At 47.7% G+C, this 20,721-nt stretch overlaps 1 protein-coding gene across 2 annotated transcripts in view; it reads left to right on the top strand.

Moving 5' to 3' along the window:
• GRIPAP1 (GRIP1 associated protein 1) overlaps window positions 1–20,721 on the top strand; it is a 62,856-nt gene that overhangs the window by 2,433 nt on the left and 39,702 nt on the right. The window contains exons 2-15 of one of the 2 annotated variants that reach the window (XM_081894000.1): window positions 1,614–1,680; window positions 2,963–3,024; window positions 3,622–3,648; window positions 4,947–5,054; window positions 6,000–6,153; window positions 7,153–7,376; window positions 10,016–10,063; window positions 10,206–10,237; window positions 10,761–10,808; window positions 11,573–11,672; window positions 12,520–12,597; window positions 17,590–17,682; window positions 18,151–18,285; window positions 19,199–19,294. In XM_081894000.1, the coding sequence (XP_081750126.1) occupies window positions 1,614–1,680; window positions 2,963–3,024; window positions 3,622–3,648; window positions 4,947–5,054; window positions 6,000–6,153; window positions 7,153–7,376; window positions 10,016–10,063; window positions 10,206–10,237; window positions 10,761–10,808; window positions 11,573–11,672; window positions 12,520–12,597; window positions 17,590–17,682; window positions 18,151–18,285; window positions 19,199–19,294 (1,272 nt within the window). The remainder of the gene's footprint in view (window positions 1–1,613; window positions 1,681–2,962; window positions 3,025–3,621; window positions 3,649–4,946; window positions 5,055–5,999; window positions 6,154–7,152; window positions 7,377–10,015; window positions 10,064–10,205; window positions 10,238–10,760; window positions 10,809–11,572; window positions 11,673–12,519; window positions 12,598–17,589; window positions 17,683–18,150; window positions 18,286–19,198; window positions 19,295–20,721) is intronic. The other variant, XM_081894001.1, reaches the window with a different exon arrangement.

The following is a 20,721-nucleotide window of genomic DNA, read 5'->3' as shown; positions in this document are numbered from 1 at the left end:
AAGGACTCTTTCTGCCCTATTCCAAACTTGGTTATGTTGCCTTTCTGATACCTGCAGCAACTCTTTCCAGCACTCAAACAATGTATGCTTTTTGCTTTGCTGCTGAAACACAACTATCTCTTGTGGGGAAGAAGGCAGCTGATACAATGATTTCTTTCACAGATCAAAAACATGCAAGTTGTGGGGTGTGCTGTTGTGAGGGAACAGAGTTAAGACTATAAAGCAGGAGTGGGAAAACCTGTGACCATCCAGTGTTACTGGGCCACAACTCCCATTAGCTGTGACCATTGGCCCTGCTGTCTGGGCTTGATGGGTGTTGTTTGAGTACAACCTCTGGAGTTCCCCAGAAAGTCCCCAGCTCTGAACTCTTGGGTGAAATATGGCCAACTGCGTGGTGTTTGGCACCTCGTCCCACAATCCCAGAGTCATTTATTGGTGGCCAGAAAAACTAGTTGCTATCAAGGCTTTTGATGCCAAAACAGCCTTCCCCAAGCTGGTGCCCTCCCCTACGGGTGTTTTGGAGTGTTGGTTTTAATGTGGGGAAGGGGTTGTTTGTCTCTTTGGTAGTAAGTCACTTTGGGTTGCCCTGGGCAAGATAAAGCGACTTAACAAATTTAATAATAATAACTCCCATCAGCCCTAGCCCAGGGATTAGGGGCGATGGAAGCTTTGGCCACAAGTTGGGGAAGGCTGCATTCAAAAATAACAAATGGGGGAAACTGATGCAGATATATGGAAGGCTGATGACAGTCTTTCCATTTCTTCCAGATTGCTGCTTCCATATCCCCCATATCAAACTCCAGGGTAGACATATATATTACACTTATCCCGAAACAGGAAACGGACCTATTATCTGTTAAAAATTATAGGCCAATCTCTTAATGGATTATAAGCTGTTTGCAATTATATTAGCACACCACATGAAAGTGGTATTAAAGGATATAATTCACCAAGACAAGGCCAGATTTCTTCCAGGCCATCAGTTGAAAGACAATATAAGGAATACAACTAAAATAATAGAATATCTGGAGGTGAGAAATGAAAAGTAGGGGCATTGATGTTTATAGATGCATAGAAGGCCTTTGATAAGGTTTCATGGACCTTTATGAAGAATTCTATAGAGATGATGAGCTTTGGAGAGTCATTTCTTAAATGGGTAGTTACTGAGATTGGGTCAAGTCCTATCTCTGTGATCACCTTGAACTGTTACTACTACTACTACTACTTTTTATTATTATTATTATTATGAGACTCTTCTTCTCAAGGTTGTGGGTTTGAGCCCCATGTTGGGCAAAATATTCCTACATTGCAAGGGGTTGGACTAGATGACACTTTTGGTCCCTTCCAACTCTATGATTCTGTGATTTCTGGGCTTCACCTCTGCAAAATGAGAGTAATGCAGGCTTATTTCCTAAAGGTTGAGGACAGATGAAATAAGATTTGGATTACATTGTCCACAATTCAAAAGGTGTCCCACGCATTGTTTCCCAAGGAACTCATGTTCCCGGCTTGATCAGTGGAAAAAGCCCTGGGCTCTTGGCCACAAACCCGGCCAGAGTTCTGCATTGACTGACCCTGCCAGCTTCTTCATTCTTTACTGTTTCTCTTGCTAGGCTCAGCTACTGGAACTTCGGACTCAGAATTACCAGCTTTCTGATGAACTCCGCAAAAACACTGCTGGTAAGAAGCGCACCTTTCTCTGCCAGCCCCCTTGAAACTGCCAGTATCTCTGGCTGCTGGGCACAGCATGCTGTTCACAGGCTTCTGTGTTCTGCAACTGAGATTAAAGCAGCGGTTCTCAACCTACGGGTCCCCAGATGTTGTTGGACTACAACTCCCATCATCCCTGAGCTCTGGCCTTGCTAGCTAGGGGTGATGGGAGTTGTAGTTCAACAGCATCTGGGGATCCTCAGGTTGAGAAAGGCTGGATTGAAGTATCACAATTACCTTGACTCCTATTTATTTATGTTAATTGTTGCACACATGTAACGTGTGCTCTGTTCTGTGATTCACAACAGAACTGGTGTAGAGTCTGGAATTTTAAGGAAAATAATGGTTGCAGGAGGAAAACATTAAGTAGGAGTGGCATTTTCTGTACACACCAGGCTACCTGCGTGCTGTGGTTTTGTTGGAGCGCAAAAAAACAAAAAGGAAGGGGTGGGTGGGATCTGGTGTTGACCACAGAATTCAGCTTTCATTAAAAACCACCAGTAGTCAATATGATTGCAAAGGCATGCTTAGAAGTGTACAGGCAGTGCCTGGTGAAATTGTAAAATTGAAGCAAATTGCCTTATCACCTTTCCTGTGGTTAGAGGGTTGGGTGTTGGTGCCTCTTACCTTCCTAGAAGTAGCAGAAGCGGAATAAACTATGCTGAAGTTCCAGGGGCTTGCCAGTCCCCCTGCATCCTTGGACAAGGGATGAAGAGGTTGCCAAACAGACAACTTCCCTCTCCAGCTTGAAGCTCTTTAGCCTTGCCATCAGATAGGAAGTGGGGTTCCACCTCAACCAATCGCTACTGGCATCCTCTTTCGTCCTTTGTCCTTCTTTTGGCCGCTTTTGCCTTCCTTAAGATGACTGGCTGACTGCTCTCTGTGCACTGTTGGAAGGCCTAACGTCTTTCTATGCCTTCTTACCTCTTGTGAAACTTTCCCCTGACACTCCTGTTTGGCTGTGCTGCTGCCGTGCTCCCGAGCCTGTGGCCTCTTTGTCATTTCCAATGACCAGGAAAAACATCTCGCTGCAGCAGAAACATACACACACTCTTCTTCTGAAATGCGGTTACAAGAGAGGACACGAAACTTGCTCTTTTATATCCATGTATTTAAAATGTTGAGATTCGAGTTCTGTGTCAGATACCAGAGTTCATGCCGTGTTCTACAAGTACAGAATCATAGAAAACCAGCAGCCCTCTCTCTAAAGTACTTCTTCAATTCTGATCCTTTGTTCCTTTGATATTTTTAGAATTAAATGGTCTTCGGCAACGGGTGACCTATTTGGATAAGGAATTTACCAAAGCTCAGAAGGTAAAGTTCTTCATTGCAGTGGATGTGTGGGAGGGAGTGGGGGAACCACAAAACCAAGGCACTGGGCACAAGTGGGTATACCCTGCCTGTCAGGGAACTGCCATCAGAGCAAGAAACGGAGGCAGGGCTACCCAGCGATGCCGGAGAGGGGTTGAGCAGGGGGGAAGGATTTCAGCGTAACACCCATAGAGAAGAGAGGGAGATGGAGGAATTGGTGACAGGGCTCCAAGACCCTTCCCCCGAAACTAGTGGAGAGAGCGCTGGGACGCCCCTGCCTTCCCCTTACTCGCGCAGACGCGTTCCGCGCAGAGAACATAGGAGGAGACTCGGGGTCAAACAGCTTTTATGCTGGAAGAGGTTCAAGAGACGCCCACTCTCGGATTCTGCAAGTGACTAACAGGTCACGGAGGGCGAGCTCCGACCCTAAGCATGGTTGGGGCAAGCAAACTAACTGAACTGAAGTAAGGTTACGCACAAGTAACCCCTCACAACCATTACACTTCCATAGAAATAATTGACTCTGACTCTGGGGTGTAATGATAACTGTTTTCCCACCTTCCTATTGATGTATTATTAACCAATTTCTCTCTTTCCCAGGCTCTGAATAAGAGCAAGAAGGCTCAGGTAAGGCTCCTTTCATGCGTTGCTTGCTGTGGGTGTTCCCAGTTATCATCCTGCCAAGGTCAACTCCATCTCTCCCATCAACATCTGTCATCATTTGATCATCTGTCTGTCAATGCTTTGGGGAGCACCTCCAACTTGTGGGCCTATCTGAGCCTACCAGGTCCCCCCATTTAGTCCAGCTCTTTTCATCAGACCACATACCTACTTGCCACACTAACGGGCATCTGGGTAGAGTGACTGACCTTTTCCACCTGTCGAACTTGGCCTTGAGGTGAGGTGGCGGGAGATCCTGTTGATGTGCCCCTGCTCTGCAAGGCCTCCTTTCCCCTGATGAAGGTCCGCCTCCCCATACGTAGGGAGTATCAATAACCGAAGCTGAGGTGGAAGCAGCCCTACCTCCCAGAAAAGAAAAAAAAACTGATTTTCCTACCCAGCCCATCTCCACCCCAGATCTTGAAAACGTTCTAGCATTCTGGGAAGATGGGCCAATTGAAGATTCAGGATATAGTGACACAGCTACATTTTGTGTCATTATATCTGGCTCTAAGTGTCAAGTAGGGACGCGGGTGGCGCTGTGGGTAAAACCTCAGCACCTAGGACCTGCCGATCGCATGGTCGGCGGTTTGAATCCCCGTGGCGGGTGAGCTCCCGTTGCTCGGTTCCTGCTCCTGCCAACCTAGCAGTTCGAAAGCACGTCAAAGTGTAAGTAGATAAATAGGTACCGCTCTGGTGGGAAGGTAAACAGCGTTTCCATGCACTGCTCTGGCTCACCAGAAGTGGCTTAGTCATGCTGGCCACATGACCCAGAAGCTGTAGGCCGGCTCCCTCGGCCAATAAAGCGAGATGAGCACCACAACCCCAGAGTCGGCCACGACTGGACCTAATGGTCAGGGATCCATTTACCTTTATCTTTAAGTGTCAAGTAGGGAAAAGATCTGGGAACTGGCAGTGGGCCCTTGAGGTAGGAATAATGCCTTCCAAACATCTTTCATTAAATGTAGAAGGGGGGTCAGGTTTTCCTCCCCCTTCCCTCCCTTCCAGTTACACCCTTGTCCAATCAAGTACCTCTGCTACCCATCGTATAGGTTGTGGCACTCTGCCTATGGGTAAGTACCACTTGCCTAGGGCTGAGTGGCTCTGTAACTGGGAGAAAGGCAGGGAGCTAATAGGAAGATAGTAAGGGGCATTTCCTCTTGTGGTTGGGAAACAAGCGAACAAATCTTCTGCTTGTGGATTAGGTGCCGGCCCCTCGTGGAGGGACGATGAGGTATCATTGAATTCTCTCTTTTCACCCACAGGAGGTGGATGCCTTGCTTAGTGAAAATGAAATGCTTCAGGGAAAACTGCACAGCCAGGAGGATGACTTTAGGCTGCAAAATAGCACTCTCATGCAGGAGCTGTCCAAGGTACTTGACTGCTGAAGTTGCTTCTGCAGTAGCGCTAGGGGCCTACCAGGGGGCGCTGCTGTGAGGCATAATATGGCATTGAGAGTCGCTGATGAGCCACCCAGAATTCTGGCACGGACGTTCACAGGAGCACAAGAATCACACTGTTGTCAGAACACAGTAGGCTAACTGTGGATATGATGCTGTATTTTCAGTCTTCCATCCACAGCTGTGGCCACAAGGAGATATTTCCTCCTCCGAGATCTTGTGTTCCCCTACACTGGGGGGGGGGGTTATAAATAAAATTTATTATTATTATTATTACACCCTTTATCGTGGGGTCCACAGTTTAACAAAATAGCGTACCAGACAGAGAGCATGGTAGGTGTGCCAAAGGACCAGCTGTCAAGAGCTGTCTCCCTGATTGCTTGGCTTTCTTTGGGTTTATGAAATAATATATTTTACTCCTGTGCCCCAGCTGGCCAGTCAGGCTGGTAGGTGGCACCAGTACAGGGTTTCCCCTCCCCTCCTCCCTCGCCATAGCGTGTTGCTTGAGTCATAGAGACCGAGTTACTGAATGCTTTCCTGCGTGGGAGGCACCTTGTTAGCTGCAGCGTTACTGTAATTTGGATAGTGTGGGTTAATTAATGTGGGCAGGAGTTTTTGATAACAATCATGGGTTTATTTCCAGACCTGTGAAGTTGGAGCTGTTGCAGCCCTTTCCTGCACCCTTCCAAAGAACAGTCAGGGGAGCAAAAGAGCTGTGCAGTCGTCATGCTGGAACAAGGCTGGCTCCAACGATTGTTCTTCGGAAGGGGGCAGGTAGCCGTTGCTTCCTCTGGGAAAGAAGATCCTGGTGTAGCAGTGTGCCTGTTTCTGCCCAGATGGATCAGCTGCGAATGCCTCCCCACTTCACTGAAGACTGTGCTGTTGCCCGCAGTTAACCCTCTGGTCTCTCTAACCCAGCTGTGTGCCCAGATCGAGCAGTTGGAGAAGGAGAACAAGAGTCTCCGGGAAGGGGGGCCGGCAGCCCCCGAAGGGGCCCCCCCGGCCAGCCCTGCGGATGGGGAGCTGCTGAGGCTCCAGGCAGAGAATGCTGCACTGCAGAAGAACATGGCAGGTACCGCTCTGCATTGGGCTGGGCTTGCTCAGGATAAACACAAGAAAGTCCAGGAAATGGGGTTGGTTGGATGCAGCGGAAGACCAACAAAGTGGAGCACTAAGAGCCAGGAGTGAAACATCTGGTGGCCTCTCGATACTGTTGGGTTGTCACTTCCATCAGCCTCAGCCAGTGAGTGGTCAGGGGAGATGGGAGTTGGAGTCCAGCAACATCCTGAAGGGCTGTAGCTTCTCCAGCCCTGACCATGTATCTGTTGTATAACCCATGTGCATGATGAACTGTCATCCCAGTCCTGTATCCCAGGACTGTCATCCCAGTCCTGTCAAGATCAGGGGTCGACAACCTAAGGCCCATGGGCCACAAGCGACCCATGGGGGTAGTTTAACCAGCCCAAGAGCCACTCACAAACTGAGCCACCCGCTTGGTGAGTCCCTGCATTAAACCGGCGCGGTGTGGTGTGGCGACTTGCTTCCGCGGTGCCAGAAATCGTGTCTGCACAGACGCAGATGTTGGAAATCACAGGCGTTTGCGCACAAAGGGATCTCTGCTGGAGTGAACCGGCCCAGGTGAGGTAAACCTTGCCGACCCCTGGTCTAGAGAGAGATCCTTGCCTGCGGCAGAACACACGAACCTGTGGTCCTCCAGATATTGTTGGACTAGAACTCCCGTCATCCCTGATCATAGGCCGTGCTTTCTGGGGCTGCTTGGAGCTGGAGCCCAACAACACTTGGAGGCCATAGGTTCCCTAGCTTCCAGCTGCTGGGATGTTGGAGCCTCCAGAGTTCAGATCCTGTCTCAGATCTGAAATTGGGTGGTCTTGAGTCTTGCCAGTCTTTCTCAGGCCCACGACTGTAACGATGGCAAAGCGCTTGGCACCATTTTCAAAAGGCTGGTTTCAAATAATAATTTCACAGGGCAAAGGGGCACTGGTTGAGATGGGGGCAGGGCTTTCGAGGCAATCTGGGTTGAATCTGGGGACCCACATCTCTTGTTCCTCAGCTTTGCAGGAGCGCTATGAGAAGGAAGTGGCCCGGCAGGGAGAAGACCGAGGTGGCGGGGAGGGCGACGCCTCCGTGGAGTCTCCTCCTGCTGGCCAGGCGGGTTCGGAGCCGCAGGCAGCTGACAGCAGCACCTCCCAGCAGCTGCTGTCAGAGGTGGAACTGAAGTGGCAGACGGAGCGGGAGGAGAAACGACTCCTGAAGGAGCAGCTGCAGAGCCTCGAGGTGCGTGGGCGTGTGGAGGAGGCACCATTGGGTGCTGCTGCCGTCCTCCTGCCAGCCTTTGGCTTCTAGCCAGGAGCAGCAGCTTGAGCTGGTCAAAAGTAGCCTGCAAGGAGAGCTCTTTCTTTTTTTCTTTTTTAAGAATATTTTTTTATTAACCGACCAATCACATCAAATCAAACCAAATTACATAAATTCCAAATTACACAGCCGAATTTTAATTTTTTGTTGGGGGTACCCATATTTCAAGTTCTGAAGGGGATCCAATCAACTTCTTGCTTCTTACTGCTGTTTTAATGTCCACAAATCTAACCTTATGATGTTCACAGTACTATCCAGTCCTTTCTTCTTGATTTTCCACATCTCTTGTTGTTATTTTCATATATTTTTCCTTTCTCTTTGTGACCTCTGATAGTCTCCACAAGCTGGCTAGACAGTTTGTAATCCTGCGTGGATATTATTATTTTTTATCCAGTAGCCATATCCAGACGTTTTCCATGTAACATCACTTCCATACATCAAAACAGTCTTAGCGTCATTAATCTTCACCAATCTGCCTCCTTTCTCAAAACCTCTGAGGAGATTCACCAAGAATGCAGTCTGAAAACAAGTCTGTTGCTTCTCTCGGCTATAAATCCTTTGGCAAGATGGCGACTCCGAATTAATTGCTGCGCCATTCCAAAAGCTCTTATTGCTTCTCGATCTCCATAAAGCATACTTTTGGTTAAAGTTTATCTCCACACAGACCTTAATCATCCTGCTTGGGTCAGTTCAACCGATGATTCTAATGAGGAGGGGTTCTTGTAAATCACATAGAAGGAAAGTAAAAAAAGGCCCTTCCCCCCCATTCAGTCCCATTGTCAACATACCCAGCCTTTGGTGTATCTTCATCGTAAAATATTCCTGTTTCTCCAACCCGTTGTCTTCTTTCGCATAGGTCACTTAAATCAGCAGACTTCACTCCCCTTCTTCACTTGAAATATGTGCATTTGCTTCTTTTGTAATTAATTATTCCAAATTGCTGCAACTAGTGCGCGATCAGAGACAGCGTCCAGGAGAGCCGAGGTCCACACGGGGGCATTCTGCCTTGGGCCCTCACCCCCTTCTTTCGAATTAGGGGGTGATTTATGGGCACAGCAGGCAAGGGCAGTGTTCCCCATTTCCTTGGGGCAACAAGGGAGGCGGCCTACTCCCATAACAGCCTCTTAATTACCCCGTGTGGGTCGGAGAGGTGGTATTGTCAGCCATCTTCCAATGCGCCCCCTAGTGGCCCCCCGCAAGGAGAGCTGTTTCTTTTGCACCCCCTTCTGGAATTCAGATGCTCAGCAAATTAAACCCAGTTCTGGTCTCCCTTCAAAAAACTGGAGAGCATGTTGGGAGCCCAGCAAGACATGGTGGGGAGCTTGGGATTCTGGGTCGAGGGCTACTGTTCAAGCCTTGTGCTGACCAAGGGAAAAGATTAGGCATTCTCCAGTTTTCTGCCATCTACTCCCTGGCTCAGCATCCCTGTGCCAACTGGGCTCCAGGGGAACTGGCCCTGATCTGGGTGCTACAAGTCATTCAGTATTTCTTCCCGGCTGTTGCGCACTTCCTCCTGCGCCCTGTTCTCACAGGGGCCAACCAGAGGTCTATGGAAAGTGGGACCTTTCTCTCTAATTGTGATTCCCAGCAGCTGGTTTTCAGAGACCGACTGCCGCTAACAGTGGAGGCAGAGATTAGCCATCGTGGCTAGAAGCCGCTGATAATCCTCTCTTCTATGAATTTGTCTATGTCGGGGGCTGAGTCAGCCCTGGTTTCTTTTTTTCTTCTTCAATTTTTTCCCTTCATTTTATAACACAACAACACAAACAGAAAAACAGACAATACAAACTAATTCTTGTATTATCCTTATTTTTCCTAAACATTGTTAGGTGAGCTTCCCCAAGTACCCCCTACCTGATTTTCATTTTACCTCATCTTTAGCAGTTTACATATATCATAATTTTTAAGCATTTTTAATCACACTTACTTTTACCATAACAATCTTAACATTTTATCCCTTACAAGTAATACTATTTTAAAATACACTATGTTCTACTTCTAACCCTACAGCCTATATCCACTTCCAAAACAATTATATATTTTCAAATATTCTTTAAATTTCTTCCAATCTTCTTCCACCGTCTCTTCTCTCTGGTCTCGGAGTCTCCAAGTCTGTTTGGCAAGTTCCATATAGTCCATCATCTTCATCTGCCATTCTTTGATAGTTGGTAAATCCTGTTTCTTCTAGTTCTTCGCTAATAAAATTCTCGCAGCTGTTGTGGCATACAGAAAAAAGTAGCACCCTTTTTGGGGATTTCACCCCCGAGTCAGCCCTAGTTTTTTGGTGGTGGAAATGAAGAGCGCAAGTCTTGCCCCTCGCTTGCTGCTGCACTAAGCCACCTGTTCCCAACCAGGTGTGCTCCAAACATTGTGGATTACAGCTTCCCATAGCCCCAGCCAGCACAGCTTGATTGTGAAGGCTGTTGCAGACCTATCTGGCAGGGGTCCTGGAAGGGTTTTCTGAGAGAGAGAGAGAGAGAGAGAGAGAGGGGGGGGGGGAGGGAGGGAGGAGAAGCACTCTGAACCCTTGAGAAATGTGTGCTTTTCTTTGCCTCCTGTAGGCATGCAAGACGACAGAGATGTCTCGGTTGCAGCAAGAACTCAGCAAGGTGAGGAGGAGATGTAAACACCTGTGTGTGCTTTCCACTTCTTGAGGGCAGGAAAAGTGGCTTGGGTGGGCGGCATGGATGTTTTTGAGGGGCGATCATGGTTGCCATTGGGAACTCACAACTTATTCTCTCCCCTGTGCAGCTGGCTGAGAAGCTCAAGAAGAAACAGGAAAGGTAAGTTTCTTTCTTATTAGCAGTCAGGACTTTCTGCCACACCCAGCTAATAAGCATGTTTCCTGTCATTGGGCATTGACACGCAGGAGTGTTACAGGCAGGGCCGGGTCTGTTCTGCATCTTTGTAGAATCTGGAATCTGTCATTCTGCAACTGGTTTGATTTGGGTTTATATATATATGCATATCTTTATTATATATTCTCATATAACACTTCAACAGCATAAAATACAGTGGTACCTCGGATTATAGATGCTTCAGGTTACAGACTCCGCTAACCCAGAAATAGTACCTCAGGTTAAGAACTGTGCTTCAGGATGAAGCCCCTTTAGCTAAAGTGGTGCTTCAGTTAAGAACAGTTTCAGGTTAAGAATGGACCTCCAGAACGAATTAAGTTCTTAATCCGAGGTACCACTGTACTGTGGGGGGAGTTCTTGCTGTGTTTAGGACAGTGTGTCCTTTTGGGAAACCTACCCTGATGCATGTGTTTAACATTTCTCTCTGCTTTGCCTCCCCCCTTCTTAGCTTTCTGCGGCTTCAGACCGAAAAGGAAGCTCTCTACAATGACAGCAGGTATGGAGCAAGTTTCCTAGAGCAGGGTTTTCCAAACGTAGGTCTCTGGCTGTTTTTGGACCCTAGCTAGTGGTTCCTACATACACACAGTGATTGGAAACCCAGCCAGATGGGTGGGGAATAAATAATAAATTATTATTATTGGTTCACAGTTTGGACAAGGCCATGGGAGAAAGTCCCCTGGGTGGAGCAAAGACTCCTGGAGGGGCAAAGTGAGCAGTAGGCAATGGTGGAAGTCACTGCTGGTGGCTACAGCCTTGATCAGCAGAAGACCACAAAAGGCTGGTGGCATTGCTTGTAGCCTGGCAGGCTGGGACCTGGAAGGTGAGCTTGTGAAGGCCAGTCAATGGGTGGAATGAGCTGCGTCGCATGCCTGGTTGGGCTGGAGCAAAGGCACATGGGCACATACCCAGGAAGCCCAGGAACGTTCCTGCATTGCACTGTGCCAGGAAATGTTGCATTCTTCCCAGCCTCCACCCATATTTTATTGTGCTTTCTTTACCCATTTTAGACCTTGACTTTCCACTCTGAGAAGAGTGCTTAAGGCAGCTTAACTACATGTTGCAAGTAATTCAAAGAGCACAGGACACTCGTAGTGATGCAGCATGATATTGAACCGCAACCGGGCAACATGCTGTAGTCAGAGAGGTTAAGGCTGAAAATGAGATTGAAATGGCTGTGAGAATTACCAGTGAGAGGGAAAATGGGTGCATTTTGGTGAAGCCCCTTCCCTCTGTTAGTAAGCCCTCTTGCCCACCTTTCAGGACCAAAATTGAGGAGATCCAACAGCGGAAGGAGGATGAACTCAAATCCCTGCAGGTTCGCAACCAGAAGCTGCAGCAGGAGCTTCAGACAGCAAACCAGGTAAGAGTTGCTCTCCCCTTCCTTTGGAAGGGATGAGCTCCAGTTTTAGCTCTGCTCAAGGCACGAGTTCATTGGTTGCCCCTCATGGTTCAGAAATAGAGTTCAGGGCCTTTAATTCTTCAGGTGGAAAACCTGTTGATAGAAGTGTTTGAAAGCTTTGGGTTCAAAGCTCAGCCTAGCCCCTCAACTCTGTATCTGTTTCTCTCCACCCACGTACCCCATCCTCACAGAATTCCTTGGTTTGGGGAGAGCTATGACTGACGTAGGGGAGGCAGGGGGCGCTGTGGTCTAAACTACTGAGCCTAGGGCTTGCCGATCAGAAGGTCGGCATTCCGAATCCCTGCGATGGGGTGAGCTCCCGTTGCTCGGTCCCAGCTCCTGCCAACCTAGCAGTTCGAAAGCACATCAGAGTGCAAGTAGATAAATAGGTACTGCTCCGGCGGGAAGGTAAATGGTGTTTCCGTGCGCTGCTCTGGTTTTGCCAGAAGCGGCTTAGTCATGCTGGCCACATGACCCGGAAAAACTGCGGACAAACGTTGGCTCCCTCGGCCAGTAAAACAAGATGAGCACCGCAACCCCAGAGTCATTTGCAACTGTCAGGGGTCCTTTACCTTTTTTTATGACTAACGTACCATAAATAAGCCCAGATAGAACAGCCTTAAAAACAACAACATTAAAATGGGAAAGGCTACAATATATCATAACTCTTGTCTGCTTTGCTGTGAGCCAGATTCCTCCTTATCTACATAGTCCTTATTGGTGAACCACCTGTATATCGGTGACTGGTATGTTGGTGAAATCTTCCCCTGAATCTCACTGCCTGATCAGATTGTTCCTCACTTCACAGGGCTTCTCAGATTTAAAGGACCAACTGCAGAGCCGTCGGAAAGAGCATGAGGTGGCCTTGCAGGCTCTCCAGGACCAAGTGAGTTCCCTCTGCCACACACCCTCCCTTTTATTGTGGGTCTATGCCAGGGGTCAGCAAACTTTTTCAGCAGGGGGCTGGTCCACTGTCCCTCAGACCTTGTGGGCGTCCGGACTATATTTCTGGGGAGGAAATGAATGAATTCCTATGCCCCACAAATAACCCAGAGATGCCTTTTAAATAAAAGGACACATTCTACTCGTGTAAAAATGCGCTGATTCCCGGACTGTCCGCGGGCCGGATTTAGAAGGTGATTGGGCCAGATCTGGGCCTGGGCCTTAGTTTGCCTACCCATGGTCTATGCAGAGTAAATAATCTCTCCATTTGAACATGTATCTTTGTCATATGGTAAGAAATTATTTTATTTTTTTGCTGGGATAGGTAGGGCAGAACTCCTTGTGAAGCAGCCAGATTTGACACCAAGAGAATGGAATTCTGTGTCCTGTATTTTGCATAATTTTGCTTCTGGTCCCAAAATTTGTTGGGAGCCGCCCTGAGTGGCTGGGGCAACCCAGTCAGATGGGTGGCATATAAATAATAAAAATATTATTGCTACTATTATTTAAAAAGTCTCAAACCCCTGGTGAGTTAGGGACTTGCCCTGCATGTGAAGACAGGCTCTGGAAAGAAGGAGAGGAGTCCCAGCAAAATAAGAATGGATACAAAAACTTAGGGAATATGCAGGAATGGCGAAACTTACCTGAAAAATAAGAAATCAAGATAACGAACTTTTTATAAAAGAATGGAAATGGTTTGTTGAATATTTACAAAGAAATTGTAAACAGATAAGAACATTGGTGGGATTATTGTAATAACCTGCCGTTTTATAAGAGTATATATTTAAAGTAGATGAATAAATGAGTAAATTAAGTTAATTTGGATATGCAGAAAATATAAAAAATAAATTTAAGGAACTGCAGAAAGAGGGGGAAGGAAGTCAAGTTTTGAAATGTTAAAATGATTATAAAATTATTGAAATGTAAAAATAAAGAAAGAAAGACTGTCTCTGGCGGATGGAGCAGACAAGAACAATAGTGGTTCCAATCGTCAAGAAGGCAGTTTCTGCACATGCTGTAGAGGGAAGTGATTGGGCTCTTCAACCTGAGAAGAAAGCCCGTCTAGGAGAAGAAAAACTCTGATCCTAAACCTTCGCTACCACGCGGATACCTTTGAGAGGCAATCTGCTATCTGGGCTGCCTGACTGATTGTGAATTGTGTTGGAGAGAGGATTCCCCTCTAAAGGATGGTGCTTTACTTTTAGTTACTGTTTTCTGAACTGTAATGCCCACAGGGGATTTCTTGTGTTAAATGTTGAATTTCACTTCCTCCCTCCTCCATCTTGAGCTCCTTCAAAGGATGTTTTACATCTATCTTAAATATCCCATTGCTTGTTCATTTTCATGGTGCATTCTACATTTCTCATGTTCTAAAATCGGAGCAGGAAATGTAGAAATGTGTAAAAGCTACAGAGCAGGGCAAGTTCTGGAGCAAAGAACTATATTATGAGTTTATAACATTGAGAAGATATGTAGAGTTAATCTAGTGCCCCCATGGTTCCTTCCCTGCCAAAAAATGTTGAAGTATGAACATTTCAAATTGTGTGCTACAGCTCAGATTCTGTACCAGGAAAACTGGATTTTGTAGCTTGCATAGAGTGTGCCAATTTGTATAGTGGCCCACCTCAAATCTGGTGTTAGCGTTTGGTTGCAGTGAATGATGGGGACGCTTTCCTGGTGTGTGGACTCAGTGTATGTCCCACCATGCAAGTTCCTTGCACTGGGCTTATCATACACTAACCATTGGAAATCCATCTCCAGCTTTTGAGATTTCACCAATCATTGCCCATATATTTTTACACCAAGTTTTACAGTCTAAAGACCCAGGTTTTTATTTTTAAGGAAAGCTGGGATTCTCAGGATCCTGAATTCTATACCAGTTTCAAAGTCTGTGTGGCACAAACACAGGATTGTGGAGCATATAGCTTTGGATGTGGCCTGAAAAACTGCTGGGGCTTAGTTTAATCTGCCCCTAGGCTTCCCATACTTGAATTGGCGGCTCTTATGAGAGAGAGAGAGAGAGAGAGAGAGAGAGAGAGAGAGAGAGAGAGAGAGTGTTAAAGGTAAAGGGACCCCTGACCATTAGGTCCATGTGTCACCGACTCTGGGGTTGCGGCGCTCATCTCGCTTTATTGGCTGAGGGAGTCGGTGTACAGCTTCTGGGTCATGTGGCCAGCATGACTAAGCCTCTTCTGGCGAACCAGAGCAGCGCACGGAAACACCGTTTACCTTCCTGCCAGAGTGGTACCTATTTATCTACTTGCACTGGCTTGCTTTCGAACTGCTAGGTTGGCAGGAGCAGGGACTGAGGAACGGGAGCTCACCCCATCACGGGGATTCGAACCGCTGACCTTCTGATTAGCAAGTCCTAGGCTCAGTGGTTTAACCCACAGCACCACACGCATCCTTCCCAGAGTTGAATTGGGGGCTCATATGAGAGAGGGAGAGAGAGAGAGAGAGCGCAAAGAGAAGCTTTGCTATGGGTAGGCTTTTCTTCTTCATAAGTGAGTTGAAATTGATTGTTGTGTTAGAGAGGAGAAGGACTTGAAGGATTTCTGCTGCTGGTTAGAGTGGCATAGTAAATCCTGGAAGTTTTCACCCTTCTCTAACAGAGTAGATACTAGCTCACTATTCTGGAGCCATCTGGATTGTTATATGCAATCCATCTGGATCAGCTTAGAAGATGACTTGCCTATTAAAACTGTACAGGGTGCCTCTTCTGCGGAGCACTATTGGCAGGGGATCCTGCCCAGTGGGCGGTTTTGTCAGGAATCAACTGGAGGGTTTGTTTTCTAACCCCAGGTTACCGGGAGCTGTGGGGTTGGGGGTTGAGTCAGGATGTGGAACAGAGCAGGCGGAGGCTCAGCCTTATTTATCAGGGAATGGCAACTAGCCAGACTCCTAGCCATGGGCTATTCAGGCCAGTCCAGATGCCAGCCTGCCTGGCAGTGACTGTAGCTATTCCTACTGTCCTGAAGAGGACTCTGGGGTGTGGGCTGCACAGTGTCCTGGGGACCTCTGTAGCAGGGATGAGGGACCCGTGCTCCTCTACTGATTGCTGGACTCTAGACTCCTATCATCCTGTATCATTGGCCATGCTGCCTGGGGATCACAGATTCCTTATCCCTACTGCATAGCTTAGCCTGGGGGTTCATGGTCAGGGTGGATTTGATTTAAATCAAATCGATTTCAATCACTAGTCAGTAAGACTTGATTTAAATCACTAGTCAGTAAGACTTGAGTTAAATCATTCTTTTACAGAAAGACTCATTCTTGCTGGTATAATCTTAACATTTACAAGCAGATGAAGGTTTCATTTTTGGAATAATAAATTTTCAGAGTAGTTTTTACAGTTATATCCAAAATTACAGATTTGGTTACACTATTAGAAATACATAGACAGATAATTATGAAATTATTGTGAGGTTAACTGTTTATATTTGGACAATTTTTCTGCTGTACTTTATTGGAAGGAGATAACAATTTAAACAATTTATTTAGCTAAAACAATAACATTATAGCATATGTATCCATGTTTGTTAACTGGTGTGGTTAAACAATTTAAAAAACAACAACTTAGATTGAGTTTTAGCACACGTGAAAAACTTAAAACAAATCCTTATTTCCTGATGAATAGCCTTTGGACTATAATGTAACTTAATAGAAAACTTCCTTTAGAAAGAGTTTTCCTCCGAAAGCATTTTATTTTAAAAATCCAATTTAAATTTAAAAAAAATCTGATTTAAATCAAAACAATCCAATTTAAATAATAAAAAAGAGATTTTTATCCACCCTGTTCATAGTTCAGTGTACAGACCCTCTGTCTTCTAACTCCACCCGAGTTTAAGAGTGCCCAAGGCACTGTGGGTGAACATATGAAGGTCCAGTCATGGTCGACTCTGGGGTTGCGGCGCTCATCTCGCTTTATTGGCTGAGGGAGCCGGTGTACAGCTTCCGGGTCATGTAGTCAGCATGACAAAGCCACTTCTGGCGAACCAGAGCAGCGCATGGAAACACCGTTTACCTTCCCGCCGGAGTGGTACCTATTTATCTACTTGCACTTTGATGTGCTTTCGAACTGCTAGGTTGGCAGGAGCAGGGACCGAGCAACGGGAGCTCACCCTGTCGCAGGGATTCGAACCGCCGACCTTCTGATCGGCAAGTCCTAGGCTCTGTGGTTTAACCCACAGCGCCACCCATGTCCCTACATAGGAAGGTACCTTATACCAAGTCACACCTTTGGTCCACGTCACTCAGTTTTGTCTGCAGTGATTGGCAATGGCTCTCCAGGGCTTCAGCCCTAACTCGAGAGGTCAGGGATTGAAGCTGGAACCTTTGCAGGCAAGCAGATGCCCTGGCCCTGAACCATAATGTGGAGGGAGGGCCTGCCTCGCGCTTGCCAGCTCCCCTCCATAACCTCCTTCTCGACCCCTCCCATCTTACCATCCAGTGATATTTTCCCCTTCGTGTTTTGCTTTCACGTTTCTTTTCTTAGGCCTCTTCTCTTCCAAAGAGGTTTCCCCTCCCCCTCTTCATTTGCATTTATCAACACTCCTCCTTTTTCTAAATATGTCTTGTGCTTATTTTGAGTCTTTAATAACAGTGCCTTGTCTCAATAACTATGTGTACGGAACCTGTTTTGTTTTGTTGGTCTCTTTGAAATTTGCAGTTCGTGTTGATTTCCCCTCCTCATTTGGTTTTAAAGCAAAGGAAACCTGCTTTTTTCTATTAAAAGCAACAACAACCCCCTATTGCAATACTGCTGCCTCCGTGTTCTGCTTTGTATTTTTAATCCCTTCTCTCCTTTTTCTCCTGCTTTGCTCTTTCCTTCTTTCTTTCTTTCTTTCTTTCTTTCTTTCTTTCTTTCTTTCTTTCTTTCTCCCTGTCTCCCTCTGGTCCCTGTCCTTTGCCCATCCTGTGCTTCGTCGGGCATCAGGTTGCTTGCCAAAGTGCGGAGAGCCAGGAACAGGTTGAGACCATTCTGTCTGAGAACGATGCTCTGAGAACCAATCTGGCAGCGTTAGAACAGGTACCAGACCCTCTGTGGATGCAAGCGCTCAATAGAGTGGTATAGGGTGGCAGCGGAAGCGGGGATGGGAAAGGCTAAGGCTGGCAATTTTTAACAGGTGCGTGCGTGCTTGCGCACACATACATGTGCACGCACCCTATTTTCAACTCCAGAGCTCTGAGGCCCCATCTGTACTATACAGTTAAAGCAGCATCATGCCGCTTGAAACAGTCACCACTTCCCAAAGAATCCTGGGAATTGTAGTTTGTTAAGGGTGCCGAATGTTGTTAGGAGACCCCTGTTCCCCTCACAATTCCCAGATTGGTTTAACAGCCGGTCCCTCTTGGCAAGGAACTCTTGGGGAACCTGTGGCCCTCCAGATCCCAGAAGGCCAAGCGTGACTTGGGTGGGTGTACAGTCTACAAGGCATCCTGTGGTTTCCTCAAAAAGCCTGCCCTCTCCCCTGCCCCCCTCTCTCTCACCATGTAGATACAGACCTCCAAGACCCAAGAGATGAATCTGATGCGAGATCAGGTGGCGGCACTGGGGGCCGAGCTGCAGCAGCGGCAGAGCGAGAAGGAGGCGCTGGCGGCACAGCGGGAGGACCTCAACACTCAGCTGCAGGTAGGCCCAAGGTGCTGTTCATCCTCACAGGCCTTTCCAGAGGCCCCCAGGGGAGTCTGCTGCATCCTACAGGGGTCAGCTGGCCCACTTTGCATATTCAGGAGGGGAGGGAGGAAGCCTTTCTCAGCACGCTGCGTTTCCTTCCTCCCACCCCCCTTGGGGCACACTATGCAAAATGGCCAGTTTTAGAACATTTGCCGTTCAGATTGCGAAGACAGCAAGAAGGTAGGAAAGCAGGGTTGGGTCCTGCTTCACTGCCCAAAAGTTTGTTTCCGTGACTTATTAATTTTCTCCTCTATTTTCATTTTATCTCTTTATAGTACCCCTTCTTGCTTCTAGTCTCCCACTCTACCCCAGCCACGTCTTTCCCTTCCTTTCAACTATTCCTTTGGGTACTTAGTCAATTTTCTCTCCCCCTCCCCTTCACCACCCTTCCTTCTGTTTCCAGGTGAAACATTTCACCGCCGTTTCGGTGCTGGACTTTGTCTCTCTAACTTGTTTTTAGGTGGTGGGTGCAAAACGGTGGCTCAAGTATATTGAAGGATCACTTAACAAAAATGACTTGGTTAAGTTGCGGAAAAAGTTCCACCCTTTTTTCATTCTTAACTTGGATGGTGAGCACAAAAGGGTATTTAAAGTTCTTAGCATGTACATGAAGTGCTTGTGGCAGCGGCGGAGGGCAGATGTGTGTTCAAAGTGACCATGTAGCTGATCTCAGTAATCCTTCTAAGAGCCTTGTAAGGTGGGCCAAAATGTGTTATGGGAAATCTATTCTCAGTGATGTGCTCTCGGATGTTTGCAGTCCCTCTCTCAGAGGCCTAAGAGGGACTGTGACAGAATTGGGGTGCTGAGGAAATAACTTGGGGGGCGGGGAAGAGCCTTGTTCTACAGCCATTTTAATTTTCTCCCTCAGGAGTCTCTCCGGGCCAACACTCGTCTCCTGGAGCAGCTACAAGAAATAGGACAGGAGAAGGAGAGATTGCTACAAGACCTCGATGAAACCAGAAAGGTGAGGAGTTTGGGGGCAGGAAGGAGGGAGGGGCAGGCAGTGGATTTAATCCTGTTTGGCACCCAGTTTAGCTGAAGAAACTCACCACTTCACTTTGGACTCTGGCCACATTCAGATGTAGCTTCAAACCATGGTATCGAACACAGAGCCTGAAGCTTGTGTGTTACTTTTTCCTTCCCCCTTTGCACCAAGGTCTCTGAACTGACACCCACCCCAATCATTAGCAAAATCTGGCTTGTTGTTGTGTCTGAATATGGCATGCTATGGCTTCCTCAAACCATAAAGGTAAAGGGACCCCTGACCATTAGGTCCAGTCCTGGCCGACTCTGGGGTTGTGGCGCTCATCTCGCTTTACTGGCCGAGGGAGCCAGCGTAAAGCTTCCAGGTCATGTGGCCAGCATGACTAAGCCGCTTCTGGCGAACCAGAGCAGCGCACGGAAACACCGTTTACCTTCCCGCCAGAGTGGTACCTAGTTACAGTGGTGCCTCGCAAGACGAAATTAATTCGTTCCGCAAGTCTTTTCGTCTTGCGAGTTTTTCGTCTTGCGAAGCACGGTTTCCCATAGGAATGCATTGAAAATCAATCAATGCGTTCCTATGGAAACCGCCTTCAGACCAGGTCCGGGGACAGTCTGTCCCCCGACCTCTTCTGAAGGCCGGCGGGGGGGGGGGGCGAAAGTCTTTGCTTCCCCCCCGCCTGCCTTCCCGGGACAGCGGAGAATTCATCCGCTGTCCCGGAGCGATCTTAAAGTGCTGGCGGGCGCCAGCATTTTAAAATCGCCGCGGGACAGCGGATGAATTCTCCGCTGTCCCGGGGCGATTTAAAAGCCCCCGGGAAGGCAGGCAGGGGGGACAAAGTCTTTTGCCCCCCGCCAGCCTTCAGAAGAGGTCCTGAAGGTCGGCAGGGGGCAAAAGTCTTTGTCCCCCCTGCCTGCCTTCCCGGGAGAGCGGAGAAACGCAGCGCTGCGTTTCTCCGCTCTCCCGGGAAGGCAGGCAGGGGGGAAACAAAAAGATGTATGCATGGATCAGTCACAGAAAGGCAAATCAAAGCCACCACCCTGGTGCGAATAACGCAAATGGGCAAAAGGAGACCTGTTCTCTGGATATAGTACAGGTTTCGCTGCATGCTTCATCAGTCCGAAAAGCTGCATGATACAAAATAGTACTCTAATTAGTACTCCCTCCCTGCCCGCGGACTGTCTCGCCAGAGTGGTGCATGCTCTAGTTATCTCCCGCTTGGACTACTGCAATGCGCTCTACGTGGGGCTACCTTTGAAGGTGACCCGGAAACTGCAATTAATCCAGAATGCGGCAGCTAGACTGGTGACTGGGAGTGGCCGCCGGGACCACATAACACCAGTCCTGAGAGATCTGCATTGGCTCCCAGTACGTTTCCAAGCATAATTCAAAGTGTTGGTGCTGACCTT

Source organism: Podarcis melisellensis (assembly GCF_964234715.1).
Source record: "Podarcis melisellensis genome assembly, chromosome: 17".
Taxonomy (NCBI): Eukaryota; Metazoa; Chordata; class Lepidosauria; order Squamata; family Lacertidae; genus Podarcis; species Podarcis melisellensis.
The sequence above is the reverse complement of the archived record's forward strand: the minus strand, read 5'-3'. Positions and strand labels throughout refer to the sequence as shown.